This window comes from Herpailurus yagouaroundi, unplaced genomic scaffold, assembly GCF_014898765.1.
Source record: "Herpailurus yagouaroundi ecotype Mexico unplaced genomic scaffold, PumYag 182, whole genome shotgun sequence".
In the NCBI taxonomy this organism is placed as follows: domain Eukaryota; kingdom Metazoa; phylum Chordata; class Mammalia; order Carnivora; family Felidae; genus Herpailurus; species Herpailurus yagouaroundi.
Window position 1 is genome coordinate 5276824 of NW_024412413.1, and position 18441 is coordinate 5295264.

General features: G+C 57.7%; 1 protein-coding gene across 3 annotated transcripts in view; it reads right to left on the reverse strand.

The window, feature by feature from the left end:
• The window catches only part of PARVB (parvin beta), a 74881-nt gene that overhangs the window by 37050 nt on the left and 19390 nt on the right, over nt 1-18441 (reverse strand). For all 3 annotated transcript variants that reach the window (XM_040490596.1, XM_040490597.1, XM_040490595.1), the window contains 2 exons: nt 14981-15070; nt 12176-12246 (listed from right to left, as the gene is read on the reverse strand). In XM_040490596.1, coding sequence (XP_040346530.1) covers nt 12176-12246; nt 14981-15070 — 161 coding nt within the window. Of the gene's footprint in view, nt 1-12175; nt 12247-14980; nt 15071-18441 lie in introns of those variants that run through there.

Genomic DNA, 18441 nt, shown 5'->3' on the forward strand with positions numbered 1-18441 from the left:
CTCCAAACCTGCCCCTTTTTCTAGGAAAGAAGCAGAACAGCATCCACCACTTTCAAGAGCCTGGACTTCCCCCCTCACCCCACTTCTGCCCACCTCATAACTGGGTCCACTTTTTCACACCCTCCTCTTCACTCCCCTTGACAAAGCCACCTCCCCGAAGCAAGGCTGGTTCCAGTGGAGCATCCTGCCTCCTTGCTGGTGTTCTTTAAATACTCCCAAGTCCTCTCTGCCTCAGGACCTTTGCACATGCCGTTCCTGCCACCCTGAACACATCTGCCTCCCCACCAGCTGGCTGCTGGCTCTCACTCATCCTTCGGGTCTCAAGCTTCTGTATCATTCTCTGATCACCCTGCGCGCCCCCCCCCCCCCCGCAGGCCACAGGCCGCCCCCCACCCACCCACTCACCACACCCAAGCGTTGTTTCCCTGTTCACATCTACATTGGGAACACACCTTTGTCTGTAATGATCTCCCCCGGTGCACCTGAAGCTCTCTGAGGGCGGGAACTATGGCACTAAGGGGCTCTGTCCCCAGCACGCGGGGACCCCTGCCCGGCACTGGTGCTCTAGAAGCAGGTACCGAGTCGATTAATTAATTTGCTGAGCCTCTGCCACGCACCAGGCTCTGGGAATAAATAAGACAAAAGGGGCCTCTGGTCTTAACGTTCTAATCGGACATTAGAGGAAACACAACAGACACACTTTGGACTGTGCTCGATATTATAAAGAAAACAAGGCAGGACACAGTGGAGAAGCCTGTCAGCCACGTCAGCCACGTGATGGAGGCCGACGCCCATGGGATCAGTCACGTCGGCACTTCACTCCACTGGGGCTCCTCCTAAAACCCATCGCCCCAGTCTGACCAATTCCTGATCCACCCTCCTCAAAACGGGCAAGGTGATCATAAGCAAGGAATCGCCACAGCCCCGAGGCGCTAAGGAGACGCGATGCCACTGTAACGTGGGATCCCGGAGGGGGTCCTGGCCAGAAAACGGACGGAAAAATAAGGAAATGTGGATAAAAGGTGGACTTTGGGTAATAACAATGCATTAATCCTGAACAAGTGCACCCCGGTGACAGGAGAGGCTCATAATGGAGAAAACTGGGTGTGGGCATATGGGAACCCTCTGTAGGATGTTTGCTGTTTCTCTGTAAATTTCAAACTGTTGAAATATAACCAAGTCTATCGCCTAGGCTCCTGGTGGCTCAGTCGGTTGAGAGTCCGACTCTTGATTTCGGCTCAGGTCACGATCTTACAGTTTGTAGGTTCAAGCCCCGCGTCGGGCTCTGCGCTCACAGCATAGAACCCGCTTGGGATTCGTTCATTCATTCTCTCTCTCTCTCTGCCCCTCCGCTGCTCGGACTCTATCTCTCTCACAATAAATACAAATAAACTTAAAAAAAAAAAAAAAGTCTGTTGGAAAGAACAGGACAGAGTTTGAAGGGTAGAGAGGGTATCAGGGACCAGGAGATCGGGGGGGGGGAGGCATCTGAGCAGAGATAGGAAGGAGGAGGCCATGAACCACGTGGCCGCCTGGAAGGGCAGGGGACGTGCCAGGCCAGGACGCTGGGGTGGGAGGACCGGGGAGGGAGACACAGAGCCAGCCCTGGATGTCCACCTGGCCTCGAGGACAGCGGCCGGGCAGCTGTTCAGGGCAGTGGTGAGCAGAGTGGTCGCAGACACTACGGGGGGCAGAGGCTGGACCCCGACATGACGGAGGACACAGGTAGGGCGGGAACAGGGGTCGGAGATGCCCCTGGGAACGGGCAGGCGAACAGGGCGGAGGACCAGGAGTGGGAGGGAGGGGGGGAGGGGGACGGGCTGGGCAGGTGCGTGGGGCACGTCCACGGTGCTGAGGCCTCGGGAATGACGTGGGAAGGGAGGGACACTTGCACCTGCACCACAGGCTGGAGGCACCATGAGGGAAGAGACAGCTGCCAGTCCACGGAGGCAGGGAAAGATCTGGAAGCAGCCGGGAGCATCTGCAGACGGGAGGACACCTGTCCCCCTCCTGCCCCGACGTCCATGGGGTGAGGCAGAGACCCAGCAAGGCATCTGGACCCCATCGCCCGCCGTCTCAGGGCCCCAGTTACATAGCTGCGGGGGCGGAGTCAGGGACCCCAGAGACCCACGGCCATGCCTTCGCCTCCCCCTGGCCACCAGCCACCTGACTCCCGGCGGGAACCCCTCACCTTCGATCCCTTAATCCCACAAAGCTCCACCACGGTCCTTCCATCGACAATTTTACAGCGATTACTGGAGCCAAGTGACAGTCTCGCATTTAACACAACAGCTGGCACTGGGCACCTTCCCCGTGCCAGGCTGTGGCGGGCAAAGGTGTCCCCGACCTCCGGGAGTCGGCGCTCCCCTGGCAGACGGGCGCAGAAGATGAATTATGAGCAAGAGTGGAGGGAACGGTAGAATCCAGGCCTCGCTCGCACGCACGCGCTCGCTCACTCTCAAAATAAGTAAATCAACTTTAAGAAATAAAAAATAGCTAAATAAATACCAGATAAGTGACTACTAATCACGTCCCTAATGTCGTTTATAATTTTTTGGCTAATGGCTTTCAAACAATTTTGTAGGCGGAGCGTTTTTGTTTTTTTAATTTTTTAATGTTTATTTCTGGGACAGAGAGAGACAGAGCACAAGCAGGGGAGGGACAGAGAGAGAGGGGGAGACGCAGAATCGGAAGCAGGCTCCAGGCTCCAAGCTGTCAGCACAGAGCCCGACGTGGGGCTCGAACCCACGGACCGTGAGATCATGACCTGAGCCTAAGTCGGTCGCTTAACCGACTAAGCCACCCAGGCGCCCCTGTGGGCAGAGTTTAAAAATGCCCCCGAAGAGCCCGGCCTGCTGTGAACCTCCCAGGGTCGTGAAGATGATGGTATACGCCCCATGATTAGGCTCGTTTGGACCCAGTTGACCTCAAGAAAGAGAGACTACCCAGGAGGGCCTGACCTAATCACGTGAGCCCTTTGAACGTGACCAAGAGGTCAGAGACCACAGTCCGAGAGAGAGAGGGGCAACACGCGGGGGGGATTCTCCTTTGTTGGCTCTGAGGACAGCGCCCCCCCCCCCCCCCCCCCCCCGGAGAGAACAGGCCTCTCGGGGCGGAGAGCTGATGCGTCCCCGGAGCCTCCAGAAAGGAACTCAACCGGTGACACCCTGAGCAGCGAGCCCGGCCACACCACGCGGACCTCTGGCCTACAGAACTGCGCGCGGATAAACGCATGTGGCTTTAAGCGGCTGAACGGGTACTTGGCTACAGGTGGAGAGAAAACTAAAACGCCATATTCTGTCACACATTTCAAGCATCCGCGTCCCATGCAAACGCCCCCGCCGCCACCACCTACGAAACGCGCCGCGCCGCGGGACCCGGGGTCCGCGCTGGATGCCCGGCTCTCCCCGGGTTGTAGCCGTGCGACCTTGGGCCTGTCACTTAGCCCCTGCGGTCCTCAGAGTCTCCATGAAAAAGACGACAAACCAATTCCTATCCCCGTGTGTGCTGTGGGACCCGGCAATTCCAGTTCCAGAAGCTTCCGCCAAGATACTCATCCAAACGTGCCCGAGACACTGACTGACGCTGGAACGATTCTAAATTCTGCGCAGGAAAAGCTATATACGCAAAACACGAAGCCTGAAGGGACACAAATAAAAGAAAATTACTACTGCCTTCTGTTTGATTTTTGTCTTCCAGGTTTCCACAGCGTGTCTATATATATTGCTGTGGTAGATAGGAAAAAAATAATAATAAATACCATTAAAAAAAATCACCATCCAGATGGCTTCTTTGCAGGAGCGGACAAGCAGGTCCTGCAACGCATATGGAAACTCAAGGGGTCCCCTTGAGCCAAAACAATCTTGAAGAAGAGAGAAAAAAACGTTGGAGAACTCCCGCTTCCCGACTTCAAACGTAACTAAAAAGCCGCGGTAATAAAAGCACGTGGCACGGGCCTAAGGACGGACACAGAGACCACCAGATGCCACTGAGAGCCGCGAAGAAATCTCCCAAACCACCAAAGTAAAAAGCAAGCAACACCAGACTGAAACAAAACTAAACACTTTTGTCCCTCCACAGATACCCGGCAAGGAAGTAAAAGGACAGCCCACAGAATGGGAGAAGATTTTGCAAATCTCGAGAGAGGATTTCTCTCCAGAATACGTAAAGTGCTCTCAGAACTCAGCAATAAAAAGACAACCAGTTTTAAAATGGGCAAGAGATCTGAAGAGACGTTTCTCCGAGGACGCGTGTGCACGAAAAGATGGTCAGCGCCACGTGCGATGAGGCGAATGCAAGTCAGAGCGATGGGGACGTATCGCCTAGGGTAGCTGTGATCAAAAAGATGTATAATAGGGGCGCTTGGGGGGCTCAGTCTGTCGAGCGTCCGACTTCGGCTCAGGTCACGATCTCGCGGTCCGTGAGTTCGAGCCCCGCGTCGGGCTCTGGGCTGACAGCTCGGAGCCTGGAGCCTGCTTCCGATTCTGTGTCTCCCTCTGTCTGCCCCTCCCCTGTTCATGCTCTGTCTCTTCGTCTCTCTCTCTCTCTCTCTCTCAAAAATAAATAAACACTAAGAAAACTTAAAAAAAAAAAAAAAGACGTATAATAAACAGTGCTGGCAAGGATATGGAGAAACCAGGACCTTTCATACATTGCTGAAGGGAACGTAAAACGGTTGAACCGCTCTGCAAAACAGTCTGGCTATTTCTCAGAAGGTGAGACATAAAATTATCAGCTGACCCAGCAATGCCGGAGAACTGAACACACGTGTCCCCGCAAAATCTCGCACACAGATGTTCAATACCTTCCCTGTTCCAAACAGCCAAAAGGTGGAAACAACCCAAGGTCCATCAACAGATGAAGGGGGGTATATGGTCCATCCAGCACACCATGGAATGTTATTCAGCCATAAAAAAGGAACAGCTGCTACAACACAGATACATCTTTTTTTTTTTTTTTAGTGTATTTATTTATTCTGAGAGACAGAGAGAGCAAGAGGGAGAGGGGCAGAGAGCGGGAGAGAGAGAATCCCAAGCAGGCTTCCTTCACACTGCCGGCTCAGAGCCCGACGCGGGGCTTGAACTCACAAACTGGGAGATCATGACCTGAGCGGAAACCAAGAGTCAGATGCTTTTGTTTTCTAATTTTTTTTTTAATGTTTATTTATTTTTGACAGATAGAGAGAGAGAGAGAGCGAGCATGAGCGGGGGAGGGTCAGAGAGAGGGAGACACAGAATCCGAAACAGGCTCCAGGCTCCGAGCCGTCAGCACAGAGCCCGACGCGGGGCTCGAACTCACAGACCGCGAGATCATGACCTGAGCCGAAGTCGGACGCTCAAACTGACTTCACCCCACAGGTGAATCTTTCCAATATTACGCCAAGTGAAAGAAGCCAGTCACAAAAGGCCACACGTCGTATGATTCCCCTTAACCAGAACGGGCAGGTTTATGGGGACAGAATAATTCAAAAGGGACAGTGGCTGCCGGCGGGGGGGGAGGGGAAGGAGTAGGGACTGACTGTTGGTGGTGGCGGGGGTCGGGGGGGGGGGTGTCTTTTGGGAGTGAGGACAATGACAGCGTTCCTAAATTGACGGAGGCAGTGGCTGCGTGACTGTAGGCGCAGCCGAACTCCCGCCAAACCGTTCGGGATGTGAACTCCATCCCGATAAAGCGGTGACTGAATGACTCTCAGGAAGGCAGAGGGTAACATCTGCTTCCGCGGGGTCATTCTGAGGATCTGGGGAGGTGATGTGGCTGGCAGTCCTAAGCGGCTACGACGGTCCCCGCAGACGTGAGCGTGGCCACCCCCGGAGCTCTTCGCATGTGACCATCCCCGGAGCTCTCCGCACGTCAAAAGCCCCGTTCTGATTCACTCAGCATAGCCAGCAGCACCTAGTATATACCAGAGGCCCCCCTAGGCACTGGAGATATAAACATGACCTCATCTCTGCCCCACACGGGGCGGTTAAGGTGTCACAGCTGCTTGCTGGGAAGGGCGTGTGCAGGGAGCATACACACGGGGGGGGGGGACACGGGAGCCGGGCCCCCTAATGCTCCCACGGCGACTAGAAAGAACTGGTCCCCGTCCTGCTGGTAGTCTAACACCATGGGCGTCCCTGCCGCCTCTCTGATCTTATCTCTGACCACTGCCCTCCTCACTGGTCCTTATACATGCCAGGCACAAGCATACCACAGGACCTTTGCATCTGCTCTTGCCCCTGCGGGGACGTTCTTCCCCTAGGTACCAACGAGCAGCTCTCGGTTCAAATGCCACCTCCCTGACCACCACACCTCCCACAGAGGGACAGGAAGCCACCCTGCTGCTTGTGTTGGCTTCCTGCAAAGCGCTCACGGCCATCTGACCACAGTTCGGCAGATCCGTCTCTCCAGCTGGCCTGTCCGTTCCGCAAGGGTGGGGCCTCTGTTCTGCCCGACGACACATCCCCAGTGGCTAAACCTGGAACAGACCCATGCAAGGCGCTCCGATCAAGTGCAGCACTGCCTACAGAACAGGGCCGGTCTCCTGGGCACCCGGACATCTGGCTCCAGAGGCCGCCTGCCCCGGAGCACAGTCCTGCCGTTAAACACGAGGCAACGTTTCTGCTACCAAGAAACGAGAACTTAAAAATGCCATCTGATCGCTGACCTGATCAAAGCTCAAGTACAGAACGAGACAGAAAGGGATGAAAAGCATATTCTCCACAACAGGCCCACGGGGGTCGACTCTGGGGAGCAAAAGCAGTCCAGCACCCAAGTTCATCACCGGCCCCGGGGAGACTCAACCTCCGCCTGGACGCCAACCACAAAGTACCCCGTCCTACTTCCCGGCTGGTCCCTCTCTCAGTCCTCTGCTTCACAAAAGGCTTTTTACAGAGAACGCCCGTTATTATTTTTCGGACGTACTCATCTGCAAGCCCCAAATCCTGCAGGCAAATGTCTAGGACACAAATTAATGATGCCCGTGGCAGAGCGCTCTGTGCACGTCCGCTTTACGAGCTTGCCTTAAGCAGAGTAAAAAATGACCGTTTCTCTAGTTCCTCCTGAATGATAATCAGGATCTGCGGCCCGTCTCCCCCAAAGCTATGACAGTTATGTTTTAATCACTTCCAAACCGGCTCATCGCTGCTTAATCCACTGAGGCGGGCTTTCCTGCCACGGGCGGGGAGGCCACCCGGAGCTGGGTGCAGGGCCAGGACGCATCACAGGGGCGTCTCCGAGCGGCTCTGGCTCTCACGGCACTGCCTTCCGCCCAGACCGTTGATCTGCAGTCGCTTTGTTCACGGGGACAAAGGGAGGAAGGAAACAGAACTCAACAAGCAGCAAGAGTCTCGTCCGAGAGGCCAGGAAATGAGGTGAAATCTGCTCATGGGGAGGAAAGTGGCCAGGTCGCCTCGGACCAGCGTGGCTTCCCGGGGGGCAGGCCTTTCTCTGGCCGTCTGTTCCGGGAGAGCATGGCAGCTGCCGTGCTCTCTCTTTCGAGGACCATTCAAAACACAAAGCGTCTCATCTATATAAGCCGCAATCTTCCCGGGCCACGCAAGCCGTTCGCCCCGTTAAGCAGTTCGGGGAGCTTTCCGGAAGGCGCTAGAGAAAATTACTGCGGCACAAAACACCAGCAGAGAGCTGCGGGAGGTCTGTCGGGCTCCTGAACCCAGGGAAGGCTCGTGACCACTCCCCGATTCCCACCGCAGGCCCACCCATTCTGCTCCCATGCCCGCACCGCCCGGGACGCGCTCACGTTCCAGCACCTGCCACACGGCGATAACGGAGCCTCCGTCACGGTCACGATGCCACGTTTCCCGCTTTAATCCGGGCCGGGATGTGAATGGAGGAGGCCAGACTCCAAGCCCACCTTTGCCCCTTAACACTGCGTTATGCACAACAGACGCTCAAAGAGAATTTCTGAACGAACAGCCTCGTCCTTATGAGCTGGCTTAGCCCGAGCCAGGCTTGTCTTTTATAAGGAAGCAGAGGGCAGCTCACAGTATCTTAAACGGTGACACTTCCGCGGCAGCAGGTTGGCGGGGCCAACTCCACAGAGGAAGACAGGACAGGGGTCAAGACAAGAGGTGAAAAAGACCAGATGACGGAGAACGGAGAAAGGAAAGGAGGGGGCTGACCGTACTTCCGCTGAAGGGTCCCTCGGGTGCCCAGACTGGGACGTGGCCAGCGGACCTCACCCCAGACCCGCTCAGGCCTGCGCGTGGTCCACACTCCCCACCAAAAACCCCGGTTCTGAGCCAAATCCCTGCAAAGAACCACGGGCAGGTGCCCTTTGCCGAGGCCTCCTCAGACATGATCGACCAGAGGCTTGGACCAGGCGAGTCCCCGGTGCAGAAAGGGGGTCTGGAAAGCAGCAAGAATCACGAAGGTCAAGGGCATGGAGGCGTTCCGCAGGACCACCAAGACCGGCCGTCCACACGCCCGGTTCCCAGGACGTACTCCGGGGACCCCCCCCGTGTCAGCGTCCAATCCACAAGCGCCCCCGCCCCCTGCCCCGTGCTCCCAGAGCCCCCTTCCCGAGATTCCGACCCTGCAGGGCTGGGACAGGGCAAGGAGACGTGGGTCGTCCCGAAGCCGCACGCCCTCGGCAGTGGTTCTGACGCAAACCCACACGTTGGGGCCCCCCCCTCCCGCCCCCGTCGGTTCACTCCCCGTCCTGCAAGTGCGGATCGGCATCGCTGTGTGCGGGCACACGCCCAGGCCCTGGGGACCCAGCAGAAGACAGGCCAGACCAAAAGCCAGGTGCCAGGCCACAGGGAGCGGAGGGGAGGAGACCAGGCAGGGCAAGGAGGTGCGAAGCGCCCGGGGGGAAGCGCTCCTGGGGGCAGCGCTCCTGGGGGCCAGGAGCACCCAGACAGGTGCAGACGCTAACCCTGCCCAGAGCGCAGGCTGGCCCGCACCTCAGGTCCCCGGGGCATCCTGCCAGACGGGGTAGCTGGGGCGGGAGCCTGGGCTGGCAGAAGGGACCCACGTGGCCCAGGATGGGGGCTCTGGGTCACCCTCTGTCCATCGGGGCGGAAGGGCTGGGGGCAGCCGGCCGCAAGGGCAGTCGGTTCCGCCCACGGGGTGGTGCTCCCCTAAACACTCCGGACCACGAGGCTTGGGGGCTTCCCTGGCGGGCAGTGCTCGAAGCACACGGTCATATCGTCGCCAGTAAGTGACGCTGTCCTCGGTGCCGCCAGAAGGCAAGTGGACGGTGCCCTCCTGGGCCTGCCCTGAGCTCCTCCCCCCTCGGCGGGTTTTAACCTGTGTCCTTCCACCGTGACGAAGCACGGCTGAGAGCACGGCAGCGCTCCGTGAGCTGTGCGAGTCTTTCCGGGGTCAAACCTCCATGTCGCCTTGCGGACCCCAAACTTATAACTGGCATCAGAAGCGAGGGTGGGCTCGGGGGACCGGCGGCTCTAACCTCACACCCGGGTGGGCACGTGCTCGGCAGCAAAGAGGCCGGGGGCTCGAGCATGGGGAGCAGAGAGGGGAGCTGGCAGGCGACGCGGCCCAGGCTGCTGGCCCCCGAGGGCAGGCCACGGTCCCGGCCTCCAGCCCCAGGAGAGGACGGCAGGTGACCCTCCCGGCTCACCCCTCACCGGACACGCACGCTGCTCCCAGGAGAAGCGGGTGCTGACGCAAGCGAACCCCGACTCAGGGACACACGCGGGCCCCACACGCAGCACCCCACACGCCCGGAGCTCAGCACAGGCATCCCCCACGCCGCCACCCACACGCGACTCTGGTCAAAAAGGCTGTGGTTACCGGGGCGCCTGGAGGGGCTCCCTCCGTGGGGCATCCGACTTCGGCTCAGGTTTGCGAGTTCGAGCCCCAAGTCAGGCTCCGTGCGGGCGGCACGGAGCCTGCTTCAGATCCTGTGTCCCCCTCTCTCTGCCCCTACCCCACTTGCTCTCTGACTCTCTCAAAATAAATAAACTTTAAAAAAAAAAAAAAAGGGGGGCCGCAGTTAGTGAGAACGAACACTTTGCGTCGGCCCCTCCACACTCCACCACGGCAGCTAATGTTTCGCCGATGCCCACCCAGTGCCACCGTCCCGCTTGCCGTGTTAACGCTTATTTGGAAAACGCTTGAGGAAGTAAAAAGTACTCCCCCAAGCCTGCCTCGAGATGCTGCCTGCAGCCTGAAAGCAGGCGGAACCTTCCGGAAATGGCCCATCTCTTGGCACGTGTGCTCCAAGCTGGCGGGACGGCCACATCGAAGCGTCTCGCAGCTGGCCCTTCCAGGAACTGACAGAGTGACCCAGGGGGGACTGGGGGACGAACCGGCAGCTGTAGCCAGGAGGAGGCACCTTGGGGAAGGGAGGTGACGTAGGCTGGGGACGAGGTTTCCTATGGCTGCTCTAACAAATGACCTCCGCGGTACCCGCGTATTATCCCCTTCCAGCCCCAGAGGTCAGAAGTCCAGAATCAGCTCCACGGGTCAAGGTGGTGGGAGGGCCAGCTCCTTCTGGAGGCTCCAGGGGAGAATCCGTCTCCTCGCCTTCACCGGCTCCCAGACGACGCCTGCACTCCTTGGCACACGGCTCCTTCCTGCACCTTCCAAGCCCGCAATGCAGCACCTGCTTTCCTATCATCAGGTTGTATCTACACCCGTGGTCGAATCTCCCCCTCTTCTAAGGACCCTTGTGCCGGGACTGGGCCCACCCGGGCATCCCAGGATCCTCTCTCAAACCAAGACCCCTGCGTTAAGTCTGCACTCGAGCCCCTTTTGCCCAGAAAGAGCGCCCGGGGCCAAGCTCGCTGCTGCTCCCTTGCCGGGGGACGCAACCCCAGACCAGCAAGAGTGACCAGAAGGGGGGCGAGGCAGGGGCACCAAGGAGCTGGCCACGGCTTTGGAACAACACCCAGTCGATGCTCGGCCACGCGGCCGATCTCCTGTGGAGATTCGCAGCTTAATTCACAGTTAGTGAAGGCGCACCTCACTAGCCGTGGGCAGCCGAAGGTCTGATTCAACATTCCTTCTGGCTGCCTCCCTCCTTCCGTGCTTCCGTCCTTCCGGGAGGGTGTTAACAGAAGAGATTAGCATTTGAATTGGAGGACCCAGCAAAGCATAGGAGCCTCCCCATTGCAGAGGGGACCTCCCGCGATCCACAGGAGGGCCCGAATGGCGCGAAAAGGTGGAGGAAGGCTGGAATCATCCTCTTCTGCACATCAACCCCTGTCCTCAGTTCTCCTAGCTCGCTGGCCTTGGAACGACAGCACCCACTTTCCTGGGTCTCCGGCTGCAGACGGCAGAGTGTGGGACTTTAATCGTGTGAGCCGATTTGTCACAATAAACGTCCCAGAGATACACAGGCAGGCAGGCAGACAGAGAGACGGATGGCTCTATTCTGTTGGTTCCGTTTCTCCGGAGAAGCCGAACCCTTTCCACTACCTCGATATCCCCTGTAATAACGTCTTGGGGGGCTGAAAGAGAGGGTCACTTTTCTCACCAATTCTCTTGTGTGGGATGGGAGAAAAAACTTCTTCAAAAAAATAAACTAGGCCATTTAAGTTGTTAAGAATCCACACTTGGGGGTGGGTCCTAAAACGGACATCTTCAAGGTCAGTTTTTAAAAGGACACAATTTGCCAAGGTTCTCTTTATTCTGCGTCAGCCCCCGTGAGAACACGGCCGTGTAGCAGGCACCTCGGGTCCGACGGCGGAGGCTGAGGTGGAGAAACGTGTTTGAGGGGCGCTTTTAATAGACTATGTCTGTGGCCTGGCCGTGCACGGTGTTTTCAGCGCCTTGCGGGGGTCACCCGAGCCGACCTCGAGCTGCAGAAGAGAAACCTTTTCCACGGCTGCCCAGGCAGCCCGGAGCCGGGTCTCCCGGGGCGGGGAGCACGCTGTCAGCGCCCCGAGCCTTTGCTCAAAGTGAGAAGGATTGCCTTTCGAAACCCTGTTGTGGTTTAGATCAGAGCAGTCAAAACCACAGTCCACACGAGGACACACACAAATGCCACAAATACGGCCTCACCGCTGAGCCGGAGCTCAGAAAATCAGGCGGAGGACGCAGAAGGCACCGCCGTGGCTCAGAAGCAGTCCCCGCGCCCCCCCCCCCCCCCGCCCTGCCATCACTGCCTCCCTGACCCCGGGGACCATCTTTTGGGCTCAGCCCCTCACCCTCTGCCCCCCGATGCAGCCCAGCAGCGCGAATGGAACGTGCTAACCGAGGCGCTCCTTACCTTGACCAGCTCCTTGAATTTGGGGTCATCCTTGGACGTGGGGTCGATCATTGTGCGTTCCTCATTCTCCTCTGCCGGGGAAAAGAGTCACGGTCAGCACTAGTGGGCGTGCGAGGGCAGGGGGACGGCCGGCTCCCCTCGCACAAAGCGGGGCAGACGGACTGAGAGCAGAGAGCCACTGGCCCCGCACGTGCCACGTCAAGTCACACGAGCCGGAGCGGGCAGCCGACTTCTGGGAGGTGGATGGGCCCGGCCCCTTCCTGAACGGGAAGCAGGAAGCCGCCCCTGGCTGGGGACGAAGGGAGAGGACGGCACGCACACGGCCCGAATCGGATCTGTGGGAAGAGCTCCCCGCAGCCACTGTTGATAGATACGTATGCCGAGAAAGCTCACCACTATGTAAAACAGTACGGACCAAAAAATTAGGAAAAAATCGCGAAAATAAGTGTGGGTGACGGTGGGTGAGGTTTCACAATAAAACGTGTTCATCCCTGTTCTGTTTACTTGTCACTTGTTTTCGCTCCACGTTCAGGCCTTGATCGAAGGACGCTGGGGCCCAGCAAGCTGCCCCTGAGGGACTCATGTGACAATAAGGAAGATCCACGGGGGCCGGACACAAAGCAGAACAAAACCGACCGGGGCCCGGAAGGAGAGGGGGTGTGGGAGGCACGGCTGGCTGCGTGCGGGGGAAGCGGAGAGGGAGGCCTCGGGGCCTGGGCAGGGGTGGGCCCGCAGGACACACAGGTGACAATGACCAGGCTCCTGGGGCCCAGTCCGTGCCGGAGGGAACGAAACGGCTTTGAGTGGAACTGGCTTCACAGCAGGAAATTTTAAAACGTGACAAAGCGGAGAACTATTTTTGGAGTCGTGCAGATCTGATGCTTGAGAGGGATGTTCCGGGTGACATACGGGGGACCACACAGGGGTCCCTCGTGATGTCCCTGCTGGGGCCCTCAGCAGCCTGGCTTCCCCAGCTGTCCCAGGCACTGTCCACTCCAGCCCTCCCAGCTCTCCCCTGCCCCTCAGCAAGCCTCACCACTGCCTGCCGCAGGGCCTTGGTACATGCTGCTGTCCATCTGACACCCTCTCCCCCCACTCCACAACCCCTCTGGCCTTCAGATCTCAGTTCCAGGTGCTAACAAGGTCAGTCCTTATCGAGGTCACCCAAGCTTCAGGGACGAGTAGAATGTGACGAAGCAAGCTGAAGGGTACCAACTCCTTTGCCCAAGAGCAGCTATTTATAAAGATGGCAAAACAGGAGGGTTAGGGCCCAGGCAAAGGCAAGCTCAAGGCATTATCAACAAAACAACAGCCTGACAGATGTTTCCAATTAACCTTCTAGCCCTCCTGTTGGTTTAAAGCAGGGTTCTCAACAGGACTGACAGTCCCTCCACCACCCCAGGGGGGCTAGAGCAATGTCTGGAGACGTTTTTGGTCGTCCCAGCTGGTGGCATCTAGTGGGCAGAGGTCAGGGATGCTCAAACCCACAACGCACAGGACAGGCCCCCACAGTAAAGAATGACCCAGTGCCAAATGTCCACAGTGCCGAGGTGAAGAACCCTGTTCTGTGTCAGGCTAATTTCCGGACCCACGAGCTAGTCCCCGCGTTCCCCTTGGAAAGGGTCACCCGGGAGCATCTGCCTGGACAGCAACTTCAGCCTGGCTGAAGACAGCCAAAAGCAGGACAGTGAGGGGTGACACTCTTCCAAGAAGAGAGAGGGGCCACAGTGGACCCCAGCAGGATCTCAGGGGGCTCGTCCAGCACTGGGCTTCAAGCCTGCCAGGCTGAACCTGTGTCTGCATTTCTCCACAAGCTCCCGCTGGCCTGCCCTTGTCGTGGAAACCACGAGGGAGGGACCGACCAGGACTTCCCTTTGAACCAGGGTTTGGAAATACACGGAATGTTCCACAACGGCCTCTCAGATTGATCAGATCCCAAAACGCGCGTTGAGAAAAACACGTCGCCTGTCGCCTCCTCAAGTGCCGGCTGTGACGTGGCCCCAAGGAGGTGGGTGCAGGGGCCTTGCCACTCGCTGGGTCCTCCCTAGCAAGCCCGTGGCTTTGGGATAGCTCTGGCTCGCGCACAGATGGGGGTGTACTAATTACGTTTCTTCCTTTGTATATTCGCTAATGCTGTGACACCTCGGGGCCTGTGGACCTAGAGATACTACTGCCCCTTCCCGGGCTGGCCAGTTCCTAAGATGGCAAACAAGTCCCCCGTGACTGCCTTTTCTGGGCAAACCAACCAACCCGGAGCCCATCCCCAGCCACCTCTTTGATGGGTTCTCACACCCCCTGCCCACATGTCCCTAACCACCCGGGGGCAGCTACAGACCTCTCCAGAGAGCCTCTAGAGCCCATGGATGATCAACTCGCCGAGCCAAACCTGCCTACCCTGCCCCACCCAGCCCTTCCCACAAGGAGAGAAAGGCCCCGCTCTCCCCTCCTGCCTCCCAGCCACCCCTGGCAGGACCCCCCCCCCCCCGGGAACTGTGCGTGTAACAGGCCATCGTTTTGGGGGTGCTCAGCCCCTGATCTGTGGGCCTCGTCGTACTTAAATGCTAACAAAGCTCACACCTGAAATCAGAGAGGCGGAAACTTTCAGAGGAAGATGTAGTTTTTCCTACGGCCTTTTCTAAACGTGACCTTGAGCCAGGAGCCCCGACTCTCAAACGCCAGCTGGAATGATGTGAGATCCGCAGACCACGCCGACCGACGGTGCCCTCTGTCAGCCTCACCAACCCCGGGCACACGCCGCGGAAGGCCAGCTCGCTCACGACAGGGGGCCGGCAGGACCCGCCTTACCTAGCACGGTGTCTTCGGGGTGGACGTCCACCGAGGCAGGGGACATCGGCGAGTCGATGGCATGTCTGCCTTCTTCCTGTAGGTCGCTCACTGTGGAGCAGGAAGAGACAGGAAAACAAGGGTTGGTGAGAACAGAATTCCGTGGCCTCGCACGTTGGCAGCAGAAACAGGGAGGAATCAACTCCTGTTCTCCGAGCCTTTAACAAACATTCCTAAATGGCCTGCTGCCCAGAAAGAGTCCGAGGGAAAATGCTCCGAACCGAGAATACATCCCCCGGCTCTTCCCTCTCGCCAAGGACTTCTCGGGCCCGCCAAGCCCTGCCAGTCTTGTTTTCGCTGCTCTTTGGAACACACGAGTAAGACTCGGAAGCTTCTGGATGCTTCCAGACCCTCCCACGGCTGCTGAGACGGACAAAGCTGGAATATCACAGCGACGGGGCCTAACAAAGGCGGGCGCCCCTCTGCTCCCGGCAGAGCTGTGTCCTCAGCCGCGGAATCTGGGGGTGCAGGCCCCTCCCAGCACGCGCACACGCAAGTCCGGAATTTAAAGCAACGCTGTTGTCGACGGCCAGGTTCAAGGGCACAGAAGGCTGACAAGCAGGTAATGGCCAGGGTTGTGGTGTTAGAGCACACAATAGGATCCAACAAACCAGACCACAGGCTTGGAGCTGGAGGCACCATGACCTCGGGTCTAGACAGCACCAGCCTCTGTCTGTGTGTGTGTGTGTGTGCGCGTGTGTGTGCGTGCGTGCACGTGCTGGGTAGAGGGCGCACTTTACAGTCACAGGGCTCGGATCCTAGAGGATCCTTCGCTCCCCACACTAGAGGCCCTCCAGGAGAGTGCCTGCAGTCACATCCGCCACGGGGGACCCCCAGGACTAACACCCCTGCCCTTGTCACACTGTTTCCTCTGGCGCCCGGCTGCTCCTGGGACTCCAGCCTCCAGACCCAAGATCCGATTCAATGGGTGGGGCCTGGGCACCTGCTGCTTTGACAGCCCTGCTTAAGGACACTGGGCAACCGTCCCCATCACACGCCACAGACCGGCCTCTCCATCGGTCACCGGTTTGCCCAGGTCTTCTCTTCTGCGAAACGTTCTCACGCATTCTCTCTCAATACCCCAGTCGCTGTGAACCAACCACACGTCCGATCCCGGGCATGTGAAGAGTAGTAGCATGGGGACAGGGCCTGACGGCTTTGAGGCAGGCAGGTGGGGGGGATCCCCCCAACTTTGCTAGTGTTGTGACCCAGGCAAGACCCAGTGACCCCTCTGAGCCTGTTTCCCCAAAATGTCAGGGCCCCTGGAAGGGTGAAATGATGAACACCAGGTCTCCAGCCCAGAGCCGGGCACACAGCGGGCTCCGCGGACAGCCGACCCTCCGCCCCGCACAAGGGCAAAAGCAGTGGGGCCCCAGGTCGCCTGCTTCTAACACCGGTGAAGAGCCTGAGGCGAGGCTTTTTACGCGGTCAACTTTCGCATTCGCATGTTCCACAGCAGCACGATTCACAAAAGGTGGCCAACAACACAGGTGCCCGGCAAGGGGTGACAGAATGAAGCAGAATGTGATGTACCCACACGATGGAATGCTGTGCACCCGGAAAAAGGGAGGAGATTCTGGGGTGCCTGGGGGGCTCGGCCGGTTAAGGGTCGGACTCTCGGTTTCAGCTCAAGTCATGATCTCACAGTTTAGGGAGTTCGAGCCCCACGTCAGGCTGTGTGCTGACAATACAGAGCCTGCTTGGGATTCTCTCTCTCTCTCTCTCTCTCTCTCTCTCTCTGCCCCTCCCCTGCTCACATCTCTCACAAATAAATAAACTTAAAAAAAAAAAAAAAAGGAAGGGGGCGTCTGGGTAGCTCAGTCAGTTGAGCAGTGGACTTCGGCTCACGACTTCACAATTCATGGGCTCAAGCCCCGTGTCGGGCTCTGTGCTGACAGCTCAGAGCCTGGAGCCTGCTTCGGATTCTGTGTCTCCCTCTCTCTCTCTCCCCCTCACCCACTCACACTCTGTCTCTCTCTCTCTCTCTCTCAAAAATAAATTAAAACAAAACATTTTTAAAAAGTTTAAAAAAAAAGGACGGAAATTCTAACACCAGCTACCACATGGGTGAACCCGGAAGGCATCAGCTCCTTGAAACACTCACAACAGGACAAACACTGTACGATTCTACTCACACACTGAGGGACCGGGAGTCGTCACATCCAGAGACATGAAGTGGAATGGTGGGGGGAGGGGGAAGAGGGGGGAGGGGGAGTTCCCCTAACAGGGACCGAGTTCCAGTTCCCGAAGAAAAGCAGCTTCAGGAGATGGGAGGGTGGTGACTGCACAACAACACTGTGAATGGAATGAACGCCACTGAAAAAGCACACTTAAAAAGGGTTAAAATGATCAATTTTGATGTTATGTATGTTTCACCACAAAAAAAAAGTAGAGAAAAGAAAGAGAAAAAGAAAAGGAAAAAGAGGAAAGAAAAAGTGAATGCTTTGCCAACAACATCCGGTCTGGAGGTCTGCCCGGCGGTCGGCCCCTCGCACGCACACAACCTAATCCGACCCCCACAGGGCGCATCCTAGGAACTGGCCCCACGCACAGCCGTCTGTTCACCCCCAAGCCCTTAGCCTGACTCCGTGCAAGATCCAGACACATGTTACCACCTTGACGCGTAAAGGATGCTCAGGTGGGTTTCTGAGAAGTCCCCACCCCCACTCTCCCAGCAATACTCTGAAGATGACGCCCACCGGTCGCCCAGGCCAGCCGAGACAACAGCCGCCCCGTTTCGGCAACTGGTTTGCACGATGTAACGAGTTACAAAAGCCATTTTAACCAGCCCGTCGGGTTCAAAGGCAGAAAAAGGAAACAGGAAAAGACCTCTTTCAGAGGAAGTCCTCACGTATACACGAGGCGCATACTTGTGGGTGTACGCAGAGACCCTGAGCTCCTAAGTCCCATTTCCCGGGCCGACATCACAGAAGGACCGAGAGGCCAAGGAGGTCCGCTGGGGTCCAGGCCGCGGGAGACGTGGTTATGCTCACAGCCCAGGAGAACAAAAGGCTTTGGATTCATGTCAGTGGGGGGTGGCCCAGGTGGGCTTTGGGACACAGGTGCGCCACACAGGCGAGTCACGACAACGAGCCCGTGGAACCTCTAAGAAAGACGCCACACGGGTCGTCCGCCCACCGGGACACAGGGCGTGAGCCAGAGCACGTGGACACAGAGATGATTCCAGAGGGCCCTGCCGCCTGGTCTCAAAGACACAGGGAGCAGGGCAAGAGAAAGGAACCGCATTTTCAAAGCACAGAAACTGGGTCACATGAACACAGAGAAGTTTCCACCCCGCCCTTGAACATCAAAGATAACACTAAACAGGACCCGAGATTTCTCGACCTTAATAAACGAGAAACGCTCTCGCACAACGACCCAGGCTCTGTCTGGCTCAAGGACTCACATTCCGAAGGAGTTTG